This window comes from Propithecus coquereli, unplaced genomic scaffold (assembly GCF_000956105.1).
Source record: "Propithecus coquereli isolate 6110/MARCELLA unplaced genomic scaffold, Pcoq_1.0 Scaffold337, whole genome shotgun sequence".
In the NCBI taxonomy this organism is placed as follows: domain Eukaryota; kingdom Metazoa; phylum Chordata; class Mammalia; order Primates; family Indriidae; genus Propithecus; species Propithecus coquereli.
The window spans coordinates 1,360,226-1,384,997 of NW_012149030.1; the positions used below are offsets into that span (position 1 = coordinate 1,360,226).

A 24,772-nucleotide genomic window follows, 5' to 3' on the forward strand; every position below is an offset into this window, starting at 1 on the left:
TCCCTCAGTCTTGCCCTGTGCTCAGGACTTCCTTCCCCTGCTAGAATCATGTTTTTGCACCTTCCACACAAATTACATACCCTTGAACTCAGGGCTCCAAGGTTTTGCTTCTCGTTTGTTCCCTCAACCACTGCATCCCTGACACTCAGTTTACTGTGATCAGCTGTCACCTCACAGTGGGCCCCGAATAAAACCCAAGGACTTCTTAGCCTCCACACCTGCTGCTTTCTCTGCCCTTTCTGGAACCTTCTACCTGGCTTCCTGATGCACAGTCTCCCTGTCCTCCATTCACCTGTTGCCAGTGACAGAAGTCTCAGCTGAATACAGGGTACTTCAGGGTGGGTGGCTCTTGCCTCCTGAACTCGTGAGAAGAGCCCAAGGCTCTGGGCTCTGCTTGGCCTTTGGAGGCTCTGCACCCCCGCCCCCGACATTACTGAGGGGTTGGTATGATTACATGTGGCAGTTCTGACTGGTCTTTTCCTGGGAGATGGCACAATGGTTCCAATGGCAGGCTTTGGGATTGGAAAGCCCTGTATTCAACAAGAATGCTTACTTCCTAACATGAATGTGGGATTAAGGACATGAATTGCATAACGTGTTCAGTAAAGCACCCTAGTGACAGAAAGGACTGGTAAATTATTGAACTTTGTTATCAGTGATGCAGGTGGCAGCATTTATCAAGTCAATATCTTTGTTTGTCAGGACTTGAAGATACTGAAAATCTGTCTGGCTCCAAATTCTTTTGCAAGCCAAAGGAGGAGTAACCAGTGGGGACGAGAGGTTGAGAACGTTCAACTTCCCTGCAAACTTTGGTACAGATCACTTCTTTTTCCGTAGGTTGCCACCAAAGAGCACAATGAGCACAGTAAGTTTTATCGACTATTGAATTTTATTTTGTTTTTGACGTTGAAAACTGCCTTATTCCTTGTAGCACGTTAATGAAAGCACCACATGAGTGCTTCTGAGTAACCCTAGTTCTTGAAGGAGTGTGTATAGGGGCCTTCTGGTACTTAAACCAACTTGCTTGTCTTGAGCTGAATCCCAGATGTCAGGGATGGTGCCCCAGAGACAGAAGACTGTTTGGCCAGAGCATCCAATTCCAAGTCCAAATCCTGATGTCTGAGGTTTCTGTAGCAGGGTAGATCGCATAGTTTTGGACATACTGATAGTTTAATATAACAAAAATTTTATGGTATAGAATTTCTATTCACTGTATGTTTTGGGTGATTTCTCTCTCTGTAAGTATTCAATGTTATAGAATCTCAAGTTTTGAAAGGACCCTAGCTTCAAATCTACTTGCTGCCCTCTTACTCTTATTGGTGAACTATCTCTGTGTTGGCCTTTTGTTCTTCCTAAAATCTTGTCAGTCTGGAGTTCGTGTGACTGTTTCTTTTCCAAACTTCAATACCCTCAGAGAAAGCGTCGTGGTGGAACAGTAAGTTCTAGACAAACCCAGAAACGAACTCGGGAAGCAACCTCCACCCCTGAGATTTCTTTGGAAGCAGAACCCATAGAACTCGTGGAAACTGGTAAGTTTGGAAGGGATACCGGGACTGTGGGGTGTTAAGGTGGAAAGTCCATGGTATGGTGGGGAGCATGCAAGCTGGAGCTAGTCAGTGCCCTGTACAGCCACCTGCTGGCCATGGGGACTGTGCAAGTCATGCACCCTGTCTGAGCCTCTGTCCCCTTCTTTGCAGCAGGGGATCCTAGAACCTGCAGCCTAGAGTTGTCATAGGCTGAAATGAGTCCATACTGTGAAACACTGAGAACAGTACTTGGCAGATAACACTACAAAGCGTTAGCTATTAGAAGCTGCTCTCTGTTTTCAGAAGACCTGTGTAGTCCGACTCAACATTCACAACTTACAGCTAAACTGAGCAACGCTTTCCCCTTTGAAACCCTAAGACCTCTGCAGGTTTTGAAACAGCAACTCAGCTAGGCCAGCCATTCAGCCCTTTGGTAATGTGCAACAGGGAAGGTGAGACTGCCTTGCCTTACCTTTTCTATTTGAAATTGCTTTGCTTGACCTTGGGAAGTACTCGGCTTTCCTTTTCCATTTTCCATTAAGACAAAAAATCTCCGAAGAAGTCAAACTTGTCAACAGAGCTACCTGTGGTAGAGCTTGGTGTACAAAGAGGCCAGATTGGATTTTCCCCTTTTGCCTGCTTAGGAAAGTGTCAAATGGCCTGAATCAAAGTCTCTTTGCTCTGCATATATTAAAATTGTTTTTATAACTATGATTCCTGGAAACTGACATTTTAAAGAGAAGCAACTTAGTATGAGATAAAATAATAGAATTCTCTGTGTGGTCTCTTGAGTTTTACTTCTAACAATGAATTCCTGAAAGCCTTGACTTCTTTGCCTAGAGGCTAGGACCCTGGCCCTCCATGCCCTTAGCTGGTGCCATCCTCAGTTGTGATACTGAGCACACAAGTGGTCACTTGGAAGACTCAGAATCTCAGGCCCAGGAAGGATCCAATTGCTGTGCAGCGTGGCACTTGTCATCCTACAGGCAGTCTTACCCCGTAGCAAGACTGTTCGCCCAAGCTGCCCATCGGAGCGCTGGTTTTGTAAGAGCCAAGAGTTGTGTTCACCAGAAAGAAAATGGTTTGATAAATTATTGTATATCAATATATGGACTACTAGGCAGCTCTTGTTTTTAATAAAGAATATGATAAGTTTGTATAAATTACATTGGATATCTACAATCCATTGTAGTTTTTATTCCTGTGAAACTTTTTAATACAGGGAAACAAGACAAGTTAAAATATGTTCAATGCATTACAAGTCACTTTCCTAAAATACTAGACCAATACTATTTCTAGAAATCTTAAAATCAGTACTGTGCATGGTACTTTTTAATATTAATAGTAATCAGAAGCAAACATTGTTATAAATCTTTTTTTAGTTTTATAAATGGAAGTTGTGCTTTGCCCCTCATTCATAACTGCCATTAACTGCTTGGTCTATGTCCTTCTCACCTTCATCTTATGCTCAGATAGAAATCACAGTATATCCTAGGGCTCAAAAGGCAAGCTTCACAGCAGGCCCAACCCATATTGGTTCCAGGGGACTAATAAATACCACTGTTCTCCATCCAGTTTGGGAGGCACTTGAGAGAGAAATGGAGCTTAAAAGCCTTCCCTAGATTAACTGATGAAGTTATTAAGCTAAGCAGAACTTTGGGCCAAGTGAAGGTGATCTGCCTCCCCTGCTGGGATGAGCAGAGGATTCTTGCTGCTGGTCCATCCCAAAGACAAAGGCCCTGAGCTGAGCATGCCTGGTGCCTTCTCCCAGATGTCCTGTCACGTGAGTCACTGTATCACCCCTGTGAAGGACGCAGGTGGGGCACAGAGGCATAGCCATGTGACCGTGTGACGCCATGGGGTAAAGATGTGTGTGCACGCACACATACACCTTGATAGTACATTTGTGAAAAACCATCTACCCCCACTCATTGCAAAATTCCAAGAGGGCATTTATTGGCTATCACTCCTGAAAAAGAGATTGGTCCTGATGCTCTTTGCATAGTGTAGTTAAGGGTTTTTTTAGTTTGGTATAAGCCTGTACCCCATTTGTAATCAAATCAATAAAGCTTAGATGGATACACCCATACCCTTACTTTGCTCCTAATCCTTGTCAAAATACTTTTTTTTTTTGAAGCTGGAGATGAAATCGTGGACCTTACCTGTGAATCTTTAGAGCCAGTGGTTGTCGACCTGACTCACAATGATGCTGTTGTGGTAAGTGTTTGAGTGTGAGAGTTAGCCATTTCTGGGGTGTGGGTCCCTGGCCACTGCCAGTGTCTGAAGACCTTGGGTCACAGATTACAGGTCAGGGTTGTAGCTTGTGCTGAAGAAATTCGTGCATTCAGTGACTGGAACCCAAAATGAAAAATGTTTCAGGAAAATCATTTATTGTGACTTTGTTGCCTGTGGAGTAGGTCTGTGTAACTCTGACCTTTCCACAGCTGGGCACAAAAGTGGTTTGGGAAGAATCTCAAGGCTCCCACATCTGTCTTCAGTCCCTGATTCTACAATTTACACCACTTGTGTGACCCTGGGCATGTTACTTAGCCTCCCTCACTTCATTCATAATATGGGTTAAGCCACCCGTGTCCGTGGTTATTGTGAGGATTAAAAGAGATTTCATGTTTGAGTATCTGGCACCTAAGATGGTACCCAGTCAAGGTGAATTTATGCCCTTCCAGCTGAAGGGAAAGGGAATGTTTGCTCAGCACTGCCAGTGAGAAATCTTCCCAATTCCAAAAACAACTGCTAGTTAACATTGCCGCAGGGGATGCAGGTACCCTGCATTACCATCTGATACCTTGGCTGTATTCTGACGCCAAGGAGGGTGGAGCCTAGGAAGGTGTGTGTGGGCCCTGTGCACAGTCTGCGGAGAATGGGGCCTGGTCTGGTCAGAGGACATATGGACAAGTTAGTTCTGGGATACCTGTTCCACAGTACCCACAGTATGCCCATCTGGTGTGAATCTGGACTGGCATGCCTCTCCTGAAGAATGCCACTTAAGTGTTTTCTGACAGTGTGCCAAGACTGCGGCTTGGGGAGTGGAGGTGGTGGCCCACCTGATAGTGGTGGGCAGGTGTGTGGAACGCAGTGCTGAATGGGATAGGGGTGCAGTGGGGTGTGTGGGGGTTGCTGTTTGCTGAGTCTTCACCTTGACCCTGGACTCACTGGTGTTGGAGTTATCTTGCCTGGCTAAGGCCAGGCTGTCAGAACATAGACAAGCTGTAGGCACTGCTTCCTGCCTGTGCTTAGAACTTCAGGATAGGGTTGTGCTGAGAAGCTTCAGGACTTAAGTTAGAAGAAAAGAATGGGGATGGGGAACTGTCTTGACAGATTTGGACTCTGGTCTTGGTTTGAAACCACTGGGCTGTCCTGTTGTTGTCCCCCACCCACATCTGATAGACTACCTCTAGCATCAATAGGATCGTGGAAGAAAGCTCGGGGGACATTGGCTCCCAATTGGGACCTAGTGGTTTCCCTGGAGATTGGTTAGACCTTTCAGAGATAGCAAGAGTAGGTTTAGTCATAAGCCGTCTCTACTGAGGCCTCATTTGTGTGTTTTCTGAGGTACATAACACTATAACTTTGCTGGTAGTCCCTGTAGGCTCCCTAGAGTTCTAGAAAGATAGCTTAATTTGGCACATTGGCTGAAGCCTGCAGCCCAGTTGCTGATTAATGCTGGAAATAGTGCCTGCAAAGTCCTTTTTTTTTTTTCCTTGAATTCTCAGTGTCTACCTACAGTATACCTGGCTTTCTCTTTCTCTCTCTGCCAGGCCCAGGGAGATAGCTAGGATTCTGCCCATAGAAAGACAAAGGTTGGCTTCTATTGGATGACAAACCAACATCATTTCCCCTTCCACACCTTTGTTTGTTTTGATGACTAGACTGCTATTGCTACGTGGGCTTCCTCTCTGAACTGTCCTACCTTCTTTCTGTTTCCCTAGGCTTGGGCTCTGTATTCTGGCACCTCTACTCCCATTTAACCTGAGGCTGCCTGGTTAACCTTTGTAAGCTCTGTGGTCAAGAGAGTCATTGGGAAGACCCAGGGACAGGAATACTGGCGTGGGGGCTGTCCTGGGAGTAACTGGATGGCCAGAGGCAGGTTGATGGGTAAAGGGTAGACAGTCCTGGCTTGGGAAGTCCTGAGTTCTGGTCTCAAATCTACTGGTTGATTTGGTCAGGATTTCCCTCATACCAGCTGCAGTGTCCCCAGCTATACAGAATTGTTTTGGACTCAATAGTTCTCCTTATTTTAATCATTCTCCACAGGCTGATTTTAATAAGTCCAAATTCCAGTTTATTGATGTTCAGTGAGAAGTACTCCTGGGTTCAAAATTTTACCTCTCTGAGCAGATCTGCTTGGGAGGCCTAATAGTATTAACTCAGGACAAGGGGCATCTATTAGATGAGTTATTCTCAGGGTGACCTTTGACTCTACTTACAGGAGAGTATGAAATGGATAAACATATCCATTCCAAAATTGGGGTGATCTTACTAATTCAACCAGGATCTGTTGGAATAGTTTAAGCGTACTGCTTGAGCTCCAGCAGTAGCTCTGTATCTTTCAGATAAGGTAGGATTTCCTAGATACCAGGATCCAGGGGCAGCCTTCAGGACATTGGGAACCCTCTTAAGACTAGAAACTTTGCATGTATTCTTGTGCATTTTTCTAACTCTGAAAGGAATCCAAAGCCCCTGAAAAATTAGGAGAAATGAAAAATGCTGTAAGATGCAGTGAGACTTTGTACATCTCTGCTTTGTTAGTTTCCCTCAAAATTAACTTATATTTTTGGCATTATATAACCTTAAAAAGGCTAGCACCCCTGAGTCCAAGATATGAGTATCTTTGATTTTTATTAGATAAATGCCAACCTCTTTTCTGAAGAGGTTGTACTAGTTTACACTTAGACCACTGTTGGGGGTTCTCATTGTTCCAGATCCTCACCACCACTGACATGGTTTTACTCTGTCACCCAGGCTGGGGTGCAGTGGTATAATCATAGCTCACTGTAGTCTTGGACTTCTGGGCTCAAGTGATCATCCCGCCTCAGCCTCCCAAGAAGCTGGGAGTACAGGCACAGGCCACCATGCCTAGCTAAGATTTGTGTTTTGTTTTGTTTTTCTTAAGAGGCAGGAGTCTCACTATGTTTCCCAGGCTGGTCTTGAACTCCTGGCCTTAAGTGATCCTCCTACCTCAGCCTCCCAAGCAGCTGGGATTGCAGACCTGAGCCACCATACTAAGCCTCATCACCACTTCTTAATTTTAGCCAATCTGATAGTTGTCTAGTAATATCTCATTGTGATTTTAATTTGTTTTTCTGATTAGTAATGGGATTGAACACCTGTCGATGATTCATTTTTCTTTTACAATGGCCTGTTTGAAATTTTTGTTTTACAGCTTTTTTATACAACTTTTATATATAAACTTTAAAATAGCTGAAGAAGTTGAATTAGAATGAAGCAAATCCTTTGTCTTTTTTTTTTTTCAGGAAATCATTTTTTCTATTCATTTTTCCATTTGATTATCTGCCTTTTCCTGATTCATAGGAATTCTTTGTAAGTTCTAAATATGAGTCTGCTGTTACTTAATATGTTTTGTGTCTTCTACTTAGAGGCTTATCTTCTCTTTGATGTTTATATATAAAAGCTCTTAATGTCTTAATAGTTGGATTTCTCAATATGTTGAAGAAATATTGTCCTTCCCCTATCATAAAAAGATATTCCTATATTCTAAAAGTTTACTGTTTTGTCTTTCATATTTATATTTATAATTCACATGAATTGACTTTTGTGCATAGATTGAGATTCGGATCTTTAATGACTCTCAGTAAAAGTTTTCTAAAGTTGCCCGTGAAGGTTTTACAAGTCTTTTGTAGGACGATTTATTTCTAGGTACATAGTATTTTAGGATGCTGTTAAATATTGTTTTAAAATTTCATTATTTTTGTTTTTCATTGTTTGCTGATATAAAATTTTTGTTTTCGTTCATTGTTTACTGATATAAAAAGTACAGTTGACTCACGCCTGTAATCCTAGCACTCTGGGAGGCCGAGGCGGGCGGATTGTTTGAGCTCAGGAGTTCGAAACCAGCCTGAGCAAGAGCAAGACCCCGTCTCTACTAAAATCAGAAAGAAATTAATTGGACAACTAAAAATATATAGGAAAAAAAAAAGGTCTGGAGTAGCAACGATACTCGATTAACAAAGCCCACGGACAAAAATAGAGAAAAGGAGAGAAAAAAAAAAAAAAGTACAGTTGATTTTATTTACTGGATTTTTTTCTTTTCTTTTTTTAATTTAGCAACTCTAAATCTTTTGGACATTTAGGTGCGCAGAACAAGTTTTGGGTTTTTTCATTTCCTTTTTTGTTTTCCTGTACTGGCTGAACATGAAAATGCTGATAGTCGTGAACATTCTTGTCTCACTCCAAATCTGAAAGAATCCTTTCAAAGTTTCACCGTTAAATAAAGTCTTTGCAATAATATCCTTTATCAGATTGGAGAAATTCCTCTGTATTTCCTGTTTGGCTACAAGTTTTCTTCGTGAATCAATGTTAAATTTTATAACAACTCCATCTATTTTCCTTTTTATATATTGAAGTGGAGAGTTCCTTTGGTTCCAGTGTTCAACCAGCTAAACTTACTGTGATCATGATGTATTATCTTTTTATATATTGCTAGATTGAGTTTGCTGATAAAACTTTTATGTATGATTTTTGTGTCTATGTTTGTGAATAAGACTAGTTGATCTGTAATTGGTCTTTTGTGCACATTCCTTACAGAGTTCTAATATCAGTAGTGGTATCTTTATAAAGCGACTTGGGGAGAGTCACTATTTTTCCTCAGAAAATTTTGTAAGATGGGAATTACTTCTTCCTTGAGTCTTTTGTAGAACTCTGCAGTAAACGTATCTAACCTAGAGTTTTAATCAGTTTTGGTAAGTTGCAGTTTTTAGGAATTTATTGATTTCATCTAAAATTTTCACGTTTATTGGCATAAATTTGTTCATAATATCTTCTTATGTTCTGTAGTGATGTCACTTTTTTCATTTCTGATACTGCTTATTTGTGTTTTCTGTCTTTTTAGATTAGTATCACCAGAGCTTTGTTAGATCTTTCAGAGAACCAACTTTTAGCTTTGTGGATCCTTTCTCTTGTAAGTTTGTTTTCATTTCATTGATTCTTTCTTTGTGTGAGTTTATTTTGCTGTTCTTTTTCTAACTTACTGATTTTCATCATTTCTTTTCCAATAATAGTCATTTAACATTATGTTTTTCTTTATCCTACAGATTTTGGAATTGGTTATTTTATATTCAATTTAGCATTTGTGAGATTTTTGTGGATTTTCTCTTTGTCGTGGATTCTTTGTATTATTTATTATAGTCAGAAGATACATTCTGTATGTCAGCTCCTTTGTATTTGTTGAGACTTGCTTGAAGGCCTCACCTGCACAAGGGTGGTCCTTAATACAGTAAGGATACTGTTTTAGGCCTGGACTTTGGTTTCTGTCTTCTGTTGGTGGTTTCAAAAGCAAGCTGCAATTTTTTAGGAATCATCTGTGTGTTATTCCTCTGGATTATTGTTTCCCTTTCACTTTTGACCAAATTTGTTCATTTGTTTGTTCTTTCTTCCTTTTTGTCACCTTTTTGTTTGTGTAACTATATATGATACATCTATTTTATCTTGTTTGTTTTCAGTTAGAAAAATTATCAAAATAAGTAGCTTGCCATTTGTTAGAAATCTCTCTGCTTATGTTTTCCATTCTTCTGCTTTCTTACCTGGGGTTTTTTTTTTTTTTTTGACAAGAGTCTTGCTCTGTTGCCTGGGCTGGAGTGCCGTGGCGTCATCCTAGCTCACAGCAACCTCAAACTCCTGGGCTTGAGCAATCCTCTTGCCTCAGCCTCTTGAGTGGCTGGAACTACAGGCACGTACCACCATGCCCAGCTAATTTTTTCTATTTTTAGTAGAGACAGGGTCTTGCTCTTGCTCAGACTGGTCTTGAATTCCTAACCTCAAGCCTTCTACCGCTTCAGCCTCCCAGAGTGCTAGGATTATAGACGTGAGCCACCATACCCGGCCTCTTACCTGGTTTATAGGTGGATTAGAATTTCAGGTCACTTTTTAAGAGCATTTGCAATAGGCCAATCTCTGCTATGGCTAGAAGAGATGCAGTGGTGGAAAGACAGACTAGCTCTCCTCTTTAAGGAATCGAGTCCTAGAGCAGGAGATTATTGGAAATGTTGTTTGGACTATTTTCCTTAATTAAATGTCAAAAGATTGCCTCTTTCTTTTTTTTAGTCTCAGAATCTCACTATGTTGCTCAGGCTGGTCTTAAACTCCTGGGCTCAAGTGATCCTCCCACATCAGCCTCCCAAAGTGTTGGGATTACAAGTGTGAGCCACTGCACACAGCCAGATTGTCTCTTTTAAAGCCAGGTTGATTTTCCTGGAATCATTTTTTGTCTGTTTCCATAATGTGTTAATGAATTGTTCTATTTGTGTTATATTCTGCATCCTGCCTGATTTTTCATTTATGACTCTATTGAAACGACCTACTTGATAGAGGCTTCTTTGCAGGCAGGAATATAGCCCTGTCCAGCTCTCTGTCTGGATGTGGTAAAGGACACAAGAGGCATACTGTTGGAATGAGTGAACCAACCTAATTATATGTGAAGAAAGATAGGCTCGGACATCTTATCCAAGAATTAGGAATACAGCTGTACATGCAGTCTAAGATGGATCGGTTACTCAGAATGTTATTGTCAGCGCCCATCTTACTGGTACTCCTGCCAGTGCTGCAAGTAATAGTAATTAGTAATTGCATGATATGTGCAACTGTTGAACATAAGGAGTAGCCTTTTGTCTGGGCGCGGTGGCTAACACTTGTAATCCCAGCACTTTGGGAGGCTGAGGTAGGAGGATTGCTTGAGGCCAGGAGTTTGAGGCTGTAGTGAGCTATTGTCAAGCCACTGTACTCCAGCCTAAGTGACAGAATGAGATCCCATCTCTTAAAAAAAAGGAGTAGCCTTTTGTGAGCAGAGTGATTAGCTGTTTTTTCCAGTGGAACAATGTATGGTGCTGTGAGTTGGAGGGTTGTCTAAAGCAAGTGTTTCTTGGTTCTCTTGGCTAGATGAGCATTCTTAGAAATGCTGGGGTCAGCTTGAGTGCTGTGATTCTTGCTACTTTGATCTCTTATGTTGAGGTGTTCTGAGGCTCACTGGTGCTTTAGAAACACAAAAGGGCTTGGGGTGACCAAATATGTGTGCCTGCTACAGTCTCCACTCTTACTCTCCATAGTCAAGAAGGAGAAGCCAAAAGTAAAGGTAACATACGAATTTCTCATCTTGGACCAGCTTGCCATGGTACTAACTAAACTGTTCAGGCCAGGGGATTGGTTAGTTCTCGTTATTTCGGTTTTATTTTTTACTTCTTTTAAAAGCTTTTTAACCAGATTAGAGGCCCTAGAGCTTGTGTTGTGCTCTGCTACTCTTCCCCCTGCCTCCATCTTCTGTGCCGGGCAAGCATTGTGCTACCTGCAGGCTATTGCTGTGAGCTAGGTACATTCCAGAGTGCTTGAGACACTTCCAGGGATTGTGGGACTTGGTGTGTCTAGCTGTGGGGTAGAGGGAGCACCAGTGCTAGATGTTGTGTCGTGTCTGTCAGCTGGGGTCCTGGGGCACAGAAAGGGCATGGAGCTGGGCAGCCACGCTCTAGTGCCATTCTTATACTGCCCTCTGGGCAGGAAGCTGCATCTCGGAGCTGTTTGTCTCTCACTGAAGGTGGGGAAGGTGAGAGTCATCACCAGTGAGGGATGTTCTCCAGCCACCTTGTTTTCATTTACCCAGAAGTCCAGTGTGGAGCACTTGCTGGATGCCATCATCCTCCTGGGCCCTGGCACTTTGAAGCAGATACACCTCCATGGGGGCTCAGTATGTGGCATTGCCCAGAGGTGAACTGGGTATGTCTCATAGGAGTCCATGGAGACCCAGTTCCCACACCGTGATTGCCAGGGAACTAGGCCTTTCCAGGTATATCTACACCTAATCAGTGAGGGTGGGGGTGCAGTGTTGGAGCCCTAGGAATCTGGGGTCATGTCTGCCCATAGCGGAATTTATTTCTGTTCCTAGCTGAATTCGGGGCTTTCCCCAGGGGCCAGCACTGCTATCAGTGCCTCCCTGTCTGGGCTCCCCTTTTCTAGATTTCACCTAGTGATGAGGTTGACTGACTGTCCCAGATTTCCATCGTCACCTTCTGTACTCTCCTCTGGGAGGAAGGGGAAACATTTTTGGTAGCTTCGTGTGTGTGGATTATAGTCTCATCTGCAAAATAAAGATCTTTATATTCAGATCTACATTCTTCCTAGGGTGGCCATTTGTATCTGTCAGGGTTCAGTTTGGGAAACAAAACCCACTCCAGTTATTCTTAAGCTTAAATGGATTTTAACATACGGAAGGAGTTATTTACATGATGTTGAAAAGCCTGGAAGAGTGGGCTCCAGGCTGGGTCCCTAGGAATAACTCCTGACCTCTCAGCGTTGACCTGCCTGGGAGCTGCTATGTCCATCCTCCTGCACTAATATCTTTGAATTCAAGTAGACTCTACTGCAGCCCCTTTCTAGGGAGGAGAGGGGCCTGGGCTTAAGATGTTGGCAGCCTCTGCCTGGAACTGCTTCTTGATAACCCTAGCTGTGCTGGCTGACAGTAATGCCTACCGCAGCTGAAATTGGCCTCTACCCTTCTGGCCTTGCCAGTGGCATGAGCATGTCTAATTGAGGGAACTTAGTTCACATCTAGAATCCCTGCTACAAGGGAGTCAGAATAGAGTCACGACAGGGCAGGACACTGTTGCAAAGGGGCAGCCCCATGCCCTCCCACCAAAAGGGGCAGCTAAAGTGTGGGCTGCAGGTGTTAGTGGTGGGAGCTTGCCTGAAGCAGTTCTCATGCACGCCGAGTGAGAGGGAAAAGCTGTGCCACTGGCCACCCCTTAGGTAAGAGTATTCAGCTTGGCCAGAAGGTGGAGGAAGTGACCAGGTTTGAAACTGTTGTAGCAGAAATTGTCTAAATGTAAATTCTGAGCCATCCGGCAAGGGACTTGTCAAGTTCTCAATAACTTTTTTTGTAGGCATCAAGAACACAGAATTGAATTGATTTCCATCCTTGGTGTGTGTCATACTCATTGGTCCATGCATGGCAGCCTGCTTTTATTTATTTTTATTTTTATTTTTTTTTTTAGTTAATTATTTTAAATAATGTATTAAGCACTGAAAACCCTCCTCCAAGTAGAGGCTCTGTCTTTGGCAGTGGCCTACATTGGCCATGGCAGCACAAGGAGAGCACGTGGGAATGGTCACGGGCAGCATTTATTGAGCACCATGGCCCTGGCACTGTGCTGCATGTTCGTTGTCTTACTCAGTCCTCACAACAGTGCAGTAAGGTGCTGGTGCCTCTGTTTTTCAGAAGAGGAAGCTGCAGCTTCCAGTCAATAAGGAACCTTCCCAGGTCATGCAGCCAGTACATGGGTGGCTATGCTTGTGCTCCAAGAGACTCCACTAAACACCTGGTGGGGCGAGGCATAGCACAGTAGCTGCTGGGAGGCAGGTTGACCCAGGAATGGTGCAGCAATTGCTTTGGAGAGGCGCACAGATCCTCTGTGGGTTGGTGAGGGAGGGCTGGGGACTCCGCTGCTCACCAGAGGATTCTGCAGAGGCTAGCACACATTAGAAACAAGTGCTTCCATTTTATTACCTAAATCAAACTGATTGCTTCTTTCTCTCTTGTTTTTCTTCTCTTTAAAAGATTGTTGATGGTGAGTGATTTCATCTCCTTTTCCACTGGGTTTGGAGACAGAACTGGCATGGGTGAGGGCCACAGTGCTGCAGGCCTTGCCAAACCGTCCCAAGGGGTCCGAGAACTACAGGCAGGAAAACGATCTCATGGACAGACCTGCACAATCAGTCCCTTTGCACCTGCTGAAGAACCTTCACCCCTGTCGCTGCGCACTGAGCTAAAGTCCTGATGGATTTTGGAGAAGGCTGACAGCTTTAGACTGCTCTGCAGCTCAGGCACCAGCTTCCAGTAGGGATGGAGGGGTTCCTCCTGGGAAGACAAGACAGTGGCTTTGGGCAAGATCCTGGGCAGGACTTCTTTTGGGATGTAGATGGACATAGCAGCAGTTTCTCTCGGGGTATCCCAGGCAGGGAAGGAGGAGAGTTTTTAGAGGCATCAGGGTGGAGTGGTGAGGATGGTGAGAGTAGGAGCCTCCAATTTGTAAATGTGACTCTCACCTTAGAAAGGAGAAGGCCAAGGAGGAATGCTAGGAGGCTGCGCCAGGACCATGCTGATAGCTGTGTGGTGAGCAGTGACGATGAAGAACTGTCCAGGGACAGAGACGTGTATGTGACCACCCACACTCCCAGAAACGCCAGGGATGAAGGTGCTACAGGAGTGAGGTACCACCTTGTCCCCTGGTCTGTTGCTGCCATGCTTGGGGTGGAAGGCCAGGGTATAGAAATACTGTACTTTTCAGGAAATTCGTGAGTCCTTGGCTCTAGGGGGCCTTGGCCAGGCATCTGCCCAGTTGCTGGATATGGTTGCAAGTGGATCTATAGCTGGGCTTAGCTATTCCCACAGCGACCAGAGCTTGCCAGGCACTGACGGGGTGGGTGTGAATAGTCCTGGTGCCCCAGCCTCCTGCAGCAGGAATGCTTGAGGGGTGGCAGTCACATCCCTGGCCCCAGACTGGGATTCTGGAGGAGGGGCTCTCTGTGTGAGCAGAGGCTGGGGGTGGGGGAGGGCAGGGTGCCTCGGGTTGTCTGCACTTTGATTGTTCCAGTCTCTCTTCTCCTCTTTCTTTTGGTCACCCCGCCACACCCCCTTGGGGTAGTCGGCTTTCCTGAAAGTCTCCTGGATGTCAGTGCTAAGGCAGAGTCAGAGGTGGCCAGAGGAGGGACTCTTGTAGGGGATATAGGCCGCTTATACCAAGGCCACTTATAGGGTTCAATTGAATGTTTTGAGTTTACTGAGAAACTGATGTGAAGCACTGTGATCTTAGGCCATCTGGTACTGTCAGTTGTCCGATCTGCATGGACGGATACTCAGAGGTAAGTAAACTAAGCTGTATCTTCCCTACTTTTGGTTTCTAAACTGATTGAGTGAAAGAATTAGATAAGATCTTCTCCTTAGGTGGGATTTAACACACTTGCCTGCAGTCATGCCCGGGCCATGGCTTGTTGTATATCTCTGTGTGGAGGGAGAATGTGCCAGTTTCTCTTTGGGCCCTGCAGCCTTCAACTTCAGCCCCTGTATGCCCTGCGCTTCCTGATGCCAATGCATCAATCTTTTGTGTCCCCTGTCCTAGCCCTAACCAAAAGATACTAGCATTTACTGGGGCCCCTTATAACCCTTTTGAGCTGCCACCACTGAGGTACTGTGGCTCCTGCCTCCTGCTGTCCATTTAGCAGAGACCACCCATACTTGTCTTACTGAGACTGCACAGCAGGTATCCTTAGTTCTCCAGACCATCTCCCTGCTTTTCCTGCTGCCGTCCTGGCCCCTCCTTCCCTCTCATTGGTCCTCTTAGGGATGGGCAGGGGTAGGATTCTGTGGGGACTGCTGCTGCTCTTGGACAAGGGCAAACTTGAAGGCTGTTCCTTTCAATGTCTTCTAGATTGTGCAGAATGGACGTCTCATTGTTTCTACAGAATGTGGCCATGTCTTCTGTAGCCAGTGCCTCCGTGATTCCCTTAAGAATGCTAACACTTGTCCAACTTGTAGGAAAAAGATCAACCACAAACGGTACCACCCCATTTATATATGAAGTGTTTAGAGCTGCTCAGGAGAGACGGATGGACAGACAGCCTGGCTGGGTTCTCCATGTGGTATCTGCCTCCATTTTCCTGAGCTCAAAAAGACTATTTCCAAACCAACATCTGATGTGTAAACTGCTCTTTTGTTTCCAGCCCCCTTTTAGATCCTTTTGTTTCTCCAGTTTGATGCTGTGGAGCTGGACCCAGGGCTGTCCCAGGCCAGGCTCTACATTCCTGTTCCTGGGGTGGTCTGATTCCAGAGTAGGAGAAAGGGAGTCAGGCACGTTGGACTAGAGAATTGTGGTTCCACTCTGTTTCCGGAACCTGCACGTTTGCCAAGAAGTTTTCCCTATTTGGAAAGTTTGCCCCAGCTCTCCCAGCACGCCACCTTTCATCCCAAGCGTCTGCCAGTCGACCAGTGTGCCTGCCACACATTGACCAAGCCAGACACGGTCCACCCAGCTCGAGGATCCCAGGTGCAAGAGTGGCCCCCAGAGACTCTGGAAAGACCAACCACTGGACTTTTTCTTCTTCCCTTGAGAGTCAGAGGTCACCCATGATTCTGCCTGCACCTTATCATTGATACGCAGAGATTTCTGCAAATCAAGAGAACCTCTGCAGGGCAATCCCCTGTTCCCTAAGAACGAAAAAGTGCAATAAGCCCGTTCTTTACCTACTTTTCAGCAGCCCAGGAGATGTAGCACTGTTAGTGTCGCCCTCGGAGGCCTAATGTCACCTGTGGAGCAGTGCCCGTCCCACCCCATCTCTGTTCACCATCTGTTCTCAGGAACCTTACCCATGCTCCAGTGTCCTTCACCTGGCATAGGACATGCAAGGTAAATAGGACAGGCACGTATTTGAGTGTCCTCTCTCTGTTCTGATAAATTCACCCTGTGTTTGCCACGTGCCCTCTAGTCCTCAACTCCTCACTTCCCACTGCCTGATGTCTGCCCTGGCGTAGACACTGGGAGGTGGTGGCAGTAGTCGTGGCCTTATCAGCCGCTCACTTCCATGCTTTCACCCAAGTCTCTGTTGCCCTATATTTTAAAGAACTTGGCCCACCAGACTTGGTACTGACGTGGCTTTTTCATCCACCCACCCATTGGCATTTGTTTCAGAAGCTGCTCTTCTGCCCAGCTGGGCTTTGATCCTTTGGGCTTTTGACTGCTCCATAGGTTTTGGGTGACTTATCCTCCCCAAGGGGCCCAAATAACAACCTCTGCTCCACTCCACAAGTGTGTGGGAGCCTCAAGTTCTCTCAGAGGCAGCACAGTGCATGGGGATGGCTGATAGGGGAGAGGCCTTGCAGCACCAGCCTGCCTCCACCTCCACACTCCTCCTTCCTCACAGGGCTTCAAGCCAAACCAACAGCCTTTTCGTTTGAAACATCTTCAAAGTGGGAAAGGGGCCACTTCTGGCTTTGCTAGCAATAACTGACCTTCAGTTTACTTTTCTGAAGGAGCAGGGACTCAGCACAGAATTCACTTTAAACGGGGCTGAAGGAGTGTCCCTCCTCTATGTGAAAAGAAAATAGTTTTATTCTTCATTCTGACTTTTAACTGTTTGGCTCCCTTCCAGTTAGTTTGAATGAAAGTAATAATTTCTACTTGGAATCGAAGAGGGCAGGAGTGTTAACGCTCATCATTGTGATGTGTAACGTGTCTGCCCTCCACTTGGACATCATTACCGTTAAGTTCCTTTGGGCTTCATGGAAATGCTCTTGTTCCACTCTAATGATGCCCAGACTTCAGGAGCCAAGGTGACCATGCGGTCCACTAATAAGCATGGTAATACCCATTTCCAAGTTTCTTTAAATTTTATCCTTAAAGACAACTTAAGTGGTTGATCATAAAACTTGTATTACTTCATCCTAAATTAAATTAGTAAAACATGTGATTAGTTTCTACTATTCAGAAACTGCAAACTAGGAAAAGATTGGTATGAAAAAATCCCTTTCCTTTCCTCAGTGTACATAGTTCAGCTCTTTCTTTGTTACATTTAAACTATATCCATGGACATCAGTCTGTTTTTGACTCATCTGCTAGTGTTAAAGATGGAAATAAAACCATTAATTTGAACAAAATATCTTTTTCATGCATTCATTTGCTCTTTGGCATCAGAATCAATTCCCCCCAACTCCCCTGTTGCTGAGGTGTGTGGTTCTCATCTGCCTCACGCTCGGTGTACTGTTCAGCGTGTGTGTTCAGGAAAGCTGCATGCCCAGAAGCCAGCATGTCCAGGCCATTTGTGAAGCAGGACCACAATCCAGGCCCTGGAATCTCTAAGAGAACAGAGTCCACTCTGAGAGGTGAGGTTGGCTGAGGGGCTGTCTGCTCAGTTTGGCCAGCTATGTAAAGGCACTGGGAGGCTGCACCGAGCAGTGTGGGTTGAGATTGCCCTGGGAATCTTGAAGTGCAGTGTCCCACACCACCCCTGGCCACCCAGACACAGACCTTGCACTCCAAGTGGGAGCCAAGGCCCCTGGAGCACATGGACATGTCAGTTGTTGCTGTGGGTGAGCAGTGCTGGCAAAGCTCAAAGGAGGGCAGGTACTTGGCAATGGCAGAGCTCTTGCTTTGCTTCTTTGCCTCTCTTTATGCCTACCTAGCAGTTTCCAGGGACCGAAACAGCTAATGTGCTAGGTGCCTGGGCCTCAAAGGCCTACCTTCTAATGGAGATAGTTTGCTTACCATGCTCCTGGCACTGCACTTGACTCTGGGTGGGTATTTAGACAGCTACGTTGCCCTGCTCCTGGAGCATGTTCACTGAAGACACAGTCCCCTGGGCCAATAGGAAATCTAAAGTGACAACAGGAATCCAGGAGAGCCTACAGTAGGAAGTTTAACCTGTCCAGGAATGTTTCCCTGAGGAAGGGATGCAGAGCTGCCATCCTCAAGGTCTAGGAAGTTTTCTAGCAAAGAGAAACCCTAGGCCCAGGCCTGCGAAAGGTGCTGAGAGGGACTTCCATCTTGCGGGCATATGATAGGGTCTGCAGGCCTCCGTGGTACCTGAGGGTGTTGATGAGCCAGACACTGTGGATGGCTACCCAGGGCCCAGCAGTGTCTTTACCCTGGAGCCAGAGCCAGACAATGCAGGCCTCTGTTCTGAGCAAGCCCCAGGGAGGTGGAAAGGGCAGGGAGCTGTGTGTCCACAGGCCCAGCACGAATTAAGTGGATCTGGTGCTGAACAGGAGGGAGCCCCCCAAGGGTGGCTGTGAAAGGAGATTACTAGGTTACTTATTTTTGAAGTTTTCAAACAGTGTCCATCATAACTACAATTTCTATTGCAATATAGAAACAATTTATTTGTGCATATTATGTATCCAGCATCCTTGCCAAATCTTTAATCTGGAATCTTGAATTTCCTACATTCACACCCACATCATCTGCATTGTTCTTTTTTTAATTCTTGGACCTTTCTTTTTCTTACGGATCTTCCTAATACCTCCAGTACATTATTATTACACACAGATGGTGTTGGGGGGCACCTTTGTGTTTTCAGTGTTTCATCAAGAAATGTTTGCTTGTAGGTTCTTGTTAAATAACTAACAGGTAAGGGAGGTTCCTTTTCCAGCCATGAAGTAGGCATTTGTCTTTTGTTTCTGTTGTTTTTTTTTTTTTAATCACAAATGAATGTCTGATCTTATTAGTTCTTTTTCTGCTTCCATTGAGACATAGGATTTTTCTCCTTTAATCAGTTAAAAGCATGCTGGGTGCAGTGGCTCATGCCTGTAAACCCAGCACTTGGGGAGGGAAGATCCCTTAAGGCTAAGAGTTCGAGATCACCCTAGGCAACATAGCAAGACCCCATCTCTACAAAAAAAAAAACCAAAGTAATGTATTACATTATAGTCACGCGTCGCTTAACTATCGGGATGTGTTTTGAGAAATGTGTTGTTAGGCAATTTCGTTGTATGAACGTCATAGAGTGTAATTACATAAACCTAGATGGTATAGCCTGTTACACACCTGGACTATATGGCATATAGGGCCTATTGCTCCTAAACTACAAACCTGTACAACATATTACTATACTGAACATTGCAGGCAATTGTAATACAGGGATATTTGTGTATCTAAACAGAGAAGGTATAGTAATAATAAGAGATGCAACAAAAAAATGGTACGTACCATCTGTATAGGGCATTTACCATGAATGCAGCTTGTAGGACTAGAAGTTGCTCCAAGTGAGTGAGTGAGTGAGTGGTTAGTCAATGTGAAGGCCTAGCACTCTACTGTACTATAGCTTTTATAAACATTGTATACTTAGGCTACACTAAATTTATTCTAAAATTTTTCTTTCTTCAATAATAAATTAGCTTACCATTACTATAACTGTATAAGCTTTTTAATTTTTAAAAAATTTTTGACTCTTGTATTATAATAATACTTAGCTTTTTCTTTATATCCTTATTCTATAGCTTTTTGTCTTTTTTAAAACACGTTTTTATTAAAAACGAGGACGCAAACATACACATTAGCCTAGGCCTACACAGGGTTGGTCTCGCTGCTGTCTTCCACCTCCACATCTTGTCCTACTGGAAGGTCTTCAAAGGCAAAAACACATGGAGCCATCCTCCATGAGAACAGTGCTTTCTGGAATACCACCTGAAGGACCTCCCCGAGGCTGTTTACAGTTAACTTTTTTTTTTTTAATAATAGAAGGACTACACTCTAACATAACAATAAAAAGCATAGTAAGTACATAAACCAGTAACAGTCATGTATGATCAAGTATTAAGTGTCCTGTACATAATTATATCTGCTACACTTTTATACAGTCGACAAAGCAGTAGCTTTGTTGACACCGGCATCACCACAACATGTGAATAATGTGCTAAGTTATGACAGCTATGATGTCACTAGGCAATAGGATTTTTTCAGCTCCATTATAATCTTATGGGACTACCATTGTATATGCAGTTTGTTATTGACCACAATGTCATTATACATCATATGACTATTTGATTTTTCTATTAATACATACTGCATTTGCATTTTTAGATAAATCCACCTTACTCATACTTTATCTTTCTATAAATTTCTTAATTTGTTTTGCCAATATTTGGTTTAAGCATTTTTTTCAAATCCATGCTCATGTGTTGTTAATGAATTATAATTTTCTTATACTGTCTTTGCCAAGTTTTGGATTCAAAGTAAGGCTAGTTCCTTAAAATGAGACTAAGGAGTGTTCTCTCCATACCCTGAATTTGAATTATTTGTTTCTTAGTAGAACTCAGCAATAAAATCTGAGCTGTTTTGGTAAGTTACAGGTTTCTGGGAATTTATACATTTAATCTCTCTTTATAAATTTTTGGCCTAAAGGTCATAATACCCACTTAAAAGCTAATTTTTTTTTTTTTAATAGACAGTCTTGCTCTGTTGCCCAGGCTAGAATGCCATGGCATTAGCCTAGCTCACAGCAACGTCAAACTCTTGGGCTCAAGGGATCCTCCTGCCTCAGCCTCCTGAGTAGCTGGGATTACAGGCACATGCCACCACACCTGGCTAATTTTTTCTATTTTTGTTTTTTTTTTTTTCTTTTTGAGACAGAGTCTCACTCTTTTGCCCAGGCTAGAGTGAGTGCCGTGGCGTCAGCCTAGCTCGCAGCAACCTCACACTCCTGGGCTCAAGCAATCCTTCTGCCTCAGCCTCCCGAGTAGCTGGGACTACAGGCATGCGCCACCATGCCCGGCTAGTTTTTTCTATATATTTTTAGTTATCTGATTAATTTCTTTCTATTTTTAGTAGAGACGGGGGTCTCGCTCTTGCTCAGGCTGGTTTCGAACTCCTGAGCTCAAGCAATCCTCTGCCTCGGCCTCCCAGAGTGCTAGGATTACAGGCATGAGCCACTGCGCCCGGCCTAATTTTTTCTCTTTTTAGTAGAAACAGGGTCTTGCTCTTGCTCAGGCTGGTCTCGAGCTCCTGAGCTCAAGTGATCTTCCCGCCTTGGCCTCCCAGAGTGCTAGAATTACAGGCGTCAGCTACTGCACCTGGCCTTAAAAGCTAATTTTTGAAGCACCTTTCTTCATTAATATTAATTTTTGCCTTCCCTTCTTAAAAATCAGTCTTATCAAAGATTTGTTGATTTTATGTTCTGTATATATTAATTCCAGTATCCAAAGTCTTTGTGGGTCTAATTTCAGTCTTTTGTTCCTGCTGTCTACACTGATGATGATTTGCTTCCGTGTGTGTTTCATGAATTTTTCCTTATACAATGAACCCATGTGGCTTGGTACACTGAAAATTCTGAGACCTGGATTGAAGGTAGGTCACTCCCTAAAGAGGATGTACCTTTGCTTATCTTTTATATTATGAAATATAGCACAAAAAAGGCACACCTCACTGGATTATCTCAAATGTACAGCTCAGTGAATTACCACAAAACCAATGTTCATGAAATAACCAACCTGTAACAAGAAATAGGATATGGATGACATCTGGGAAGCACCCCCCTTGTCCTCCCAGTCAGCACACTCTACATTCTCCCCAAATGTAATCACTATTCTGACTTATATGGAAATCACTCTCTTGCCTATATGGTTTAAGGACCTGAACATACAACCCTAATCACATAATTTAGTTTGGCCTGTTCTGCAAACTCTAAATAGATGAAGTTATTCAGTAGGTATTGGGGAATACATTCCAAAACCCACACATGCCTGGAACCTTGGATAGTACCAAATTCTATATATAGTATTTTTTCCTATACATGAATATGACAATTTAATTTATAAATTAGGCACAGTAAGAGATTAACAATGATAATAAAACAATTTGCTGTAGTAAAAGAATGTAGTCTCTTGAAATATTCTATCATAGCTGAAATGTCAAAAAGCAAAACTGCAGAAAAGTGGGGGCGAGGGAACTACTGTGTTGTATTTGTAAGACTCATTCATTCACGTTCCGTGATGTATAGTGTTTTTGGTTTTGTGTTTTGTTTTGTGTTTTTTTTTTTGAAACAAAGCCTCTCTTGATCCGGGTAGAATGCAGAGGTATCATCATAGCTCACTGCAACCTCAAACTTCTGAGCTCAAGCGATCTTCCAGCCTCAGACTCTGAGTAGCTAGGACTACAGGTGCACAACACTGCACTCAGCTAATTTTTTTCTATTTTCGTTGGATACGGGGTCTTGTTCTTGCTCAGGCTGGTCTCCAACTCCTGAGCTTAAGCGATCCTCTCGCCTCAGCCTCCCAGAGTGCTATGTTTACAGGTGTGAGCAACCACCCACTGGCTGACGCGTAGTGTTTTATTAGATGACTACACTCCAATTTATCAGTAATTTCAGTAATTTAAATTTGGGGGCTATTAATAGCCAGAAATGAACATTCTGGATTTCACTTTTGGTACAGTTTTGTTCATATACCTGATGGCCATATACTTAGAGGTGAAATTACTGGGCTGCAAGGTCTGAACATACTGGACGGCTCACAAATGTGTGGGAATTAAAACATACAACCAGTGGGCCAAAGAAGATATCACAACAGAAACTGGAGAATAACTTGAGAAAAGTGAAAATAAAAAGACAACGTGTCAAAACTTATGGGATGGCCGGGCGCGGTGGCTCACGCCTGTAATCCTAACACTCTGGGAGGCCGAGGCAGGAGGATCACTCAAGGTCAGGAGTTCGAGACCAGCCTGAGCAAGAGTGACACCCCATCTCTACTAAAAATAGGAAGAAATTATCTGGACAACTAAAAATATATATAGAAAAAATTAGCTGGGCATGGTGGCGCATGCTTATAGTCCCAGCTACTCGGAAGGCTGAGGCAGCAGGATCGCTTGAGCCCAGGAATTTGAGGTTGCTGTGAGCTAGGGTGGTGCCACGGCACTCTAGCCTGGGCGACAGCCAGACTCCGTCTCAAAAAAAAAAAAAAAAAACTTACGGGATGGAATGAAAGCACTGATCAGGGAGATATGTATAGCTGTAAACATTAAAACAGATCTCAAATCAATAACCTAATTGTATAACAAGAAACAAAAAAGAGGCCTGGCGAGGTGGCTCACACCTGTAATCCTAGCACTTCGGGAGGCCAAAACAGGAGAATCAATGAGACCAGGAGGTGTGTCCCTGCAGTCCCAGCTACTCAGGAGGCTAAGGCAGGAGGATTGCAAGAGCCTGGGAGTTTGAGGTTGTATGCTGTGAGCTATGATGACGCCACCGTACTCAAGCCCAGGAGACAGAGCAAGACTCTCAAAAACAAAAAAACCCCAAGTATCAGACACTACTATGAATACCTGTACATGAGCAAATCGGATGCTGTAGATGAAATGGATGAATTTCTAGAAACAAACTACCAAAACTAACAAAATCTGAATAGATTTGTAACAAGTAAGATTGAAACAGTCAAAAACCTCCCCAAACCAGGCGACTTCTTCACCAGTGGATTCTATCACACATGTTAAAAAGAATTAACAAACTCCTAAAAATAAAGAGGAGGGAAAACTTCCTAACTCATTCTATGATGTTAGAAGTACCCTGAAACCGAAGCCACATAAAGATAGTACAATGAAAGAAAACCGCAGAATATGTTTTGTAAATATAGATGCAGAAATCCTCAACAGAATGCTAGGAAACAATTCAGCACCATATTGAAAGGATTATACACCATGACCAAGACGGTTTTCCCCCAAGAACGCAAGGGTGACTCAATGTACAAAAATCATTGTAATATACCACTGTAATGCGATGAAGGGGAAAAAAGATCGTTTCAATACAGAAAGAGCTTTTGACAAAATTCAACACTATATCATGACTTGAAAAAATTTAAGAGTAGAAGGAAACTACTTCAACATAATACAGACCATGTATAAGAAGCCCACAGGTATCATGATTATATTAAATGGTAAAAAATTAAAGTTCTTCACCTAAGGTCAGAACAAGACAAGGATGCTTGCTTTTGCCACTTTTACTCAACGTAGTACTGAAGGTTCTAGCCAAAGGAATTAGGCAAGAAAGAAGCAATATCTAAATTGGAAGAAAGCAGGACTATCTCCATTTGCAAATGATATCATATATATGGAAAACCCTAAAGAATACACATACACACTGTTAAGAGTTGATAAATGAATTCAGCAAAATCAAGATACAAAATCAAAACAAAAGTCAGTTATATGTCTATACACTGTCAATAAACAGTCCAAAAATGGATTTAAGAAAAATTCCATTTTCAATACCATCAAAAACAAAATACTTATGAATAAATTTAACCAAGGAGGTACAAAATATGTACACTGAGAAATAAAACATTGCTGAAAGAAAAGAAGACCTAAATAAATGGAAAGACATCCCATCCATGTTCATGTATAAGAAGACAATATTTTAAGATGACAATACCACACAAAGCAATATACAAAAATCAATGTGATCCATACAAAGACCCAAAAGTTATTCCATGCAGAAACGGAAAAATGCATCCTATAATTCATATGAAATTTTAAAGA

At 43.4% G+C, this 24,772-nt stretch overlaps 1 protein-coding gene across 2 annotated transcripts; it reads left to right on the top strand.

The window, feature by feature from the left end:
- The first annotated feature begins 699 nt into the window (after nucleotides 1-699).
- On the top strand, nucleotides 700-17,408 carry RNF4 (ring finger protein 4). 2 transcript variants are annotated; one of them, XM_012650648.1, is made up of 7 exons: nucleotides 700-865; nucleotides 1,415-1,529; nucleotides 3,664-3,743; nucleotides 13,321-13,330; nucleotides 13,814-13,973; nucleotides 14,576-14,624; nucleotides 15,191-17,408. In XM_012650648.1, the coding sequence occupies exons 1-7, from the start codon at nucleotides 857-859 to the stop codon at nucleotides 15,338-15,340; spliced, it is 573 nt and encodes a 190-aa protein (XP_012506102.1). In that variant the 5' UTR covers nucleotides 700-856; the 3' UTR covers nucleotides 15,341-17,408. The 2 variants fall into 2 exon arrangements, with proteins under 2 accessions (XP_012506102.1, XP_012506103.1); XM_012650649.1 differs by lacking the exons at nucleotides 700-865; nucleotides 1,415-1,529 and adding an exon at nucleotides 1,946-1,978.
- Nucleotides 17,409-24,772: the final 7,364 nt, after the last annotated feature.

Coding starts and splice junctions, on each gene's coding strand:
- RNF4 (XM_012650648.1), top strand. Junction 1,530..3,663: donor CATAGAACTCGTGGAAACTG/GTAAGTTTGGAA, acceptor TTTTTTTTGAAG/CTGGAGATGAAATCGTGGAC. Junction 14,625..15,190: donor GCATGGACGGATACTCAGAG/GTAAGTAAACTA, acceptor AATGTCTTCTAG/ATTGTGCAGAATGGACGTCT.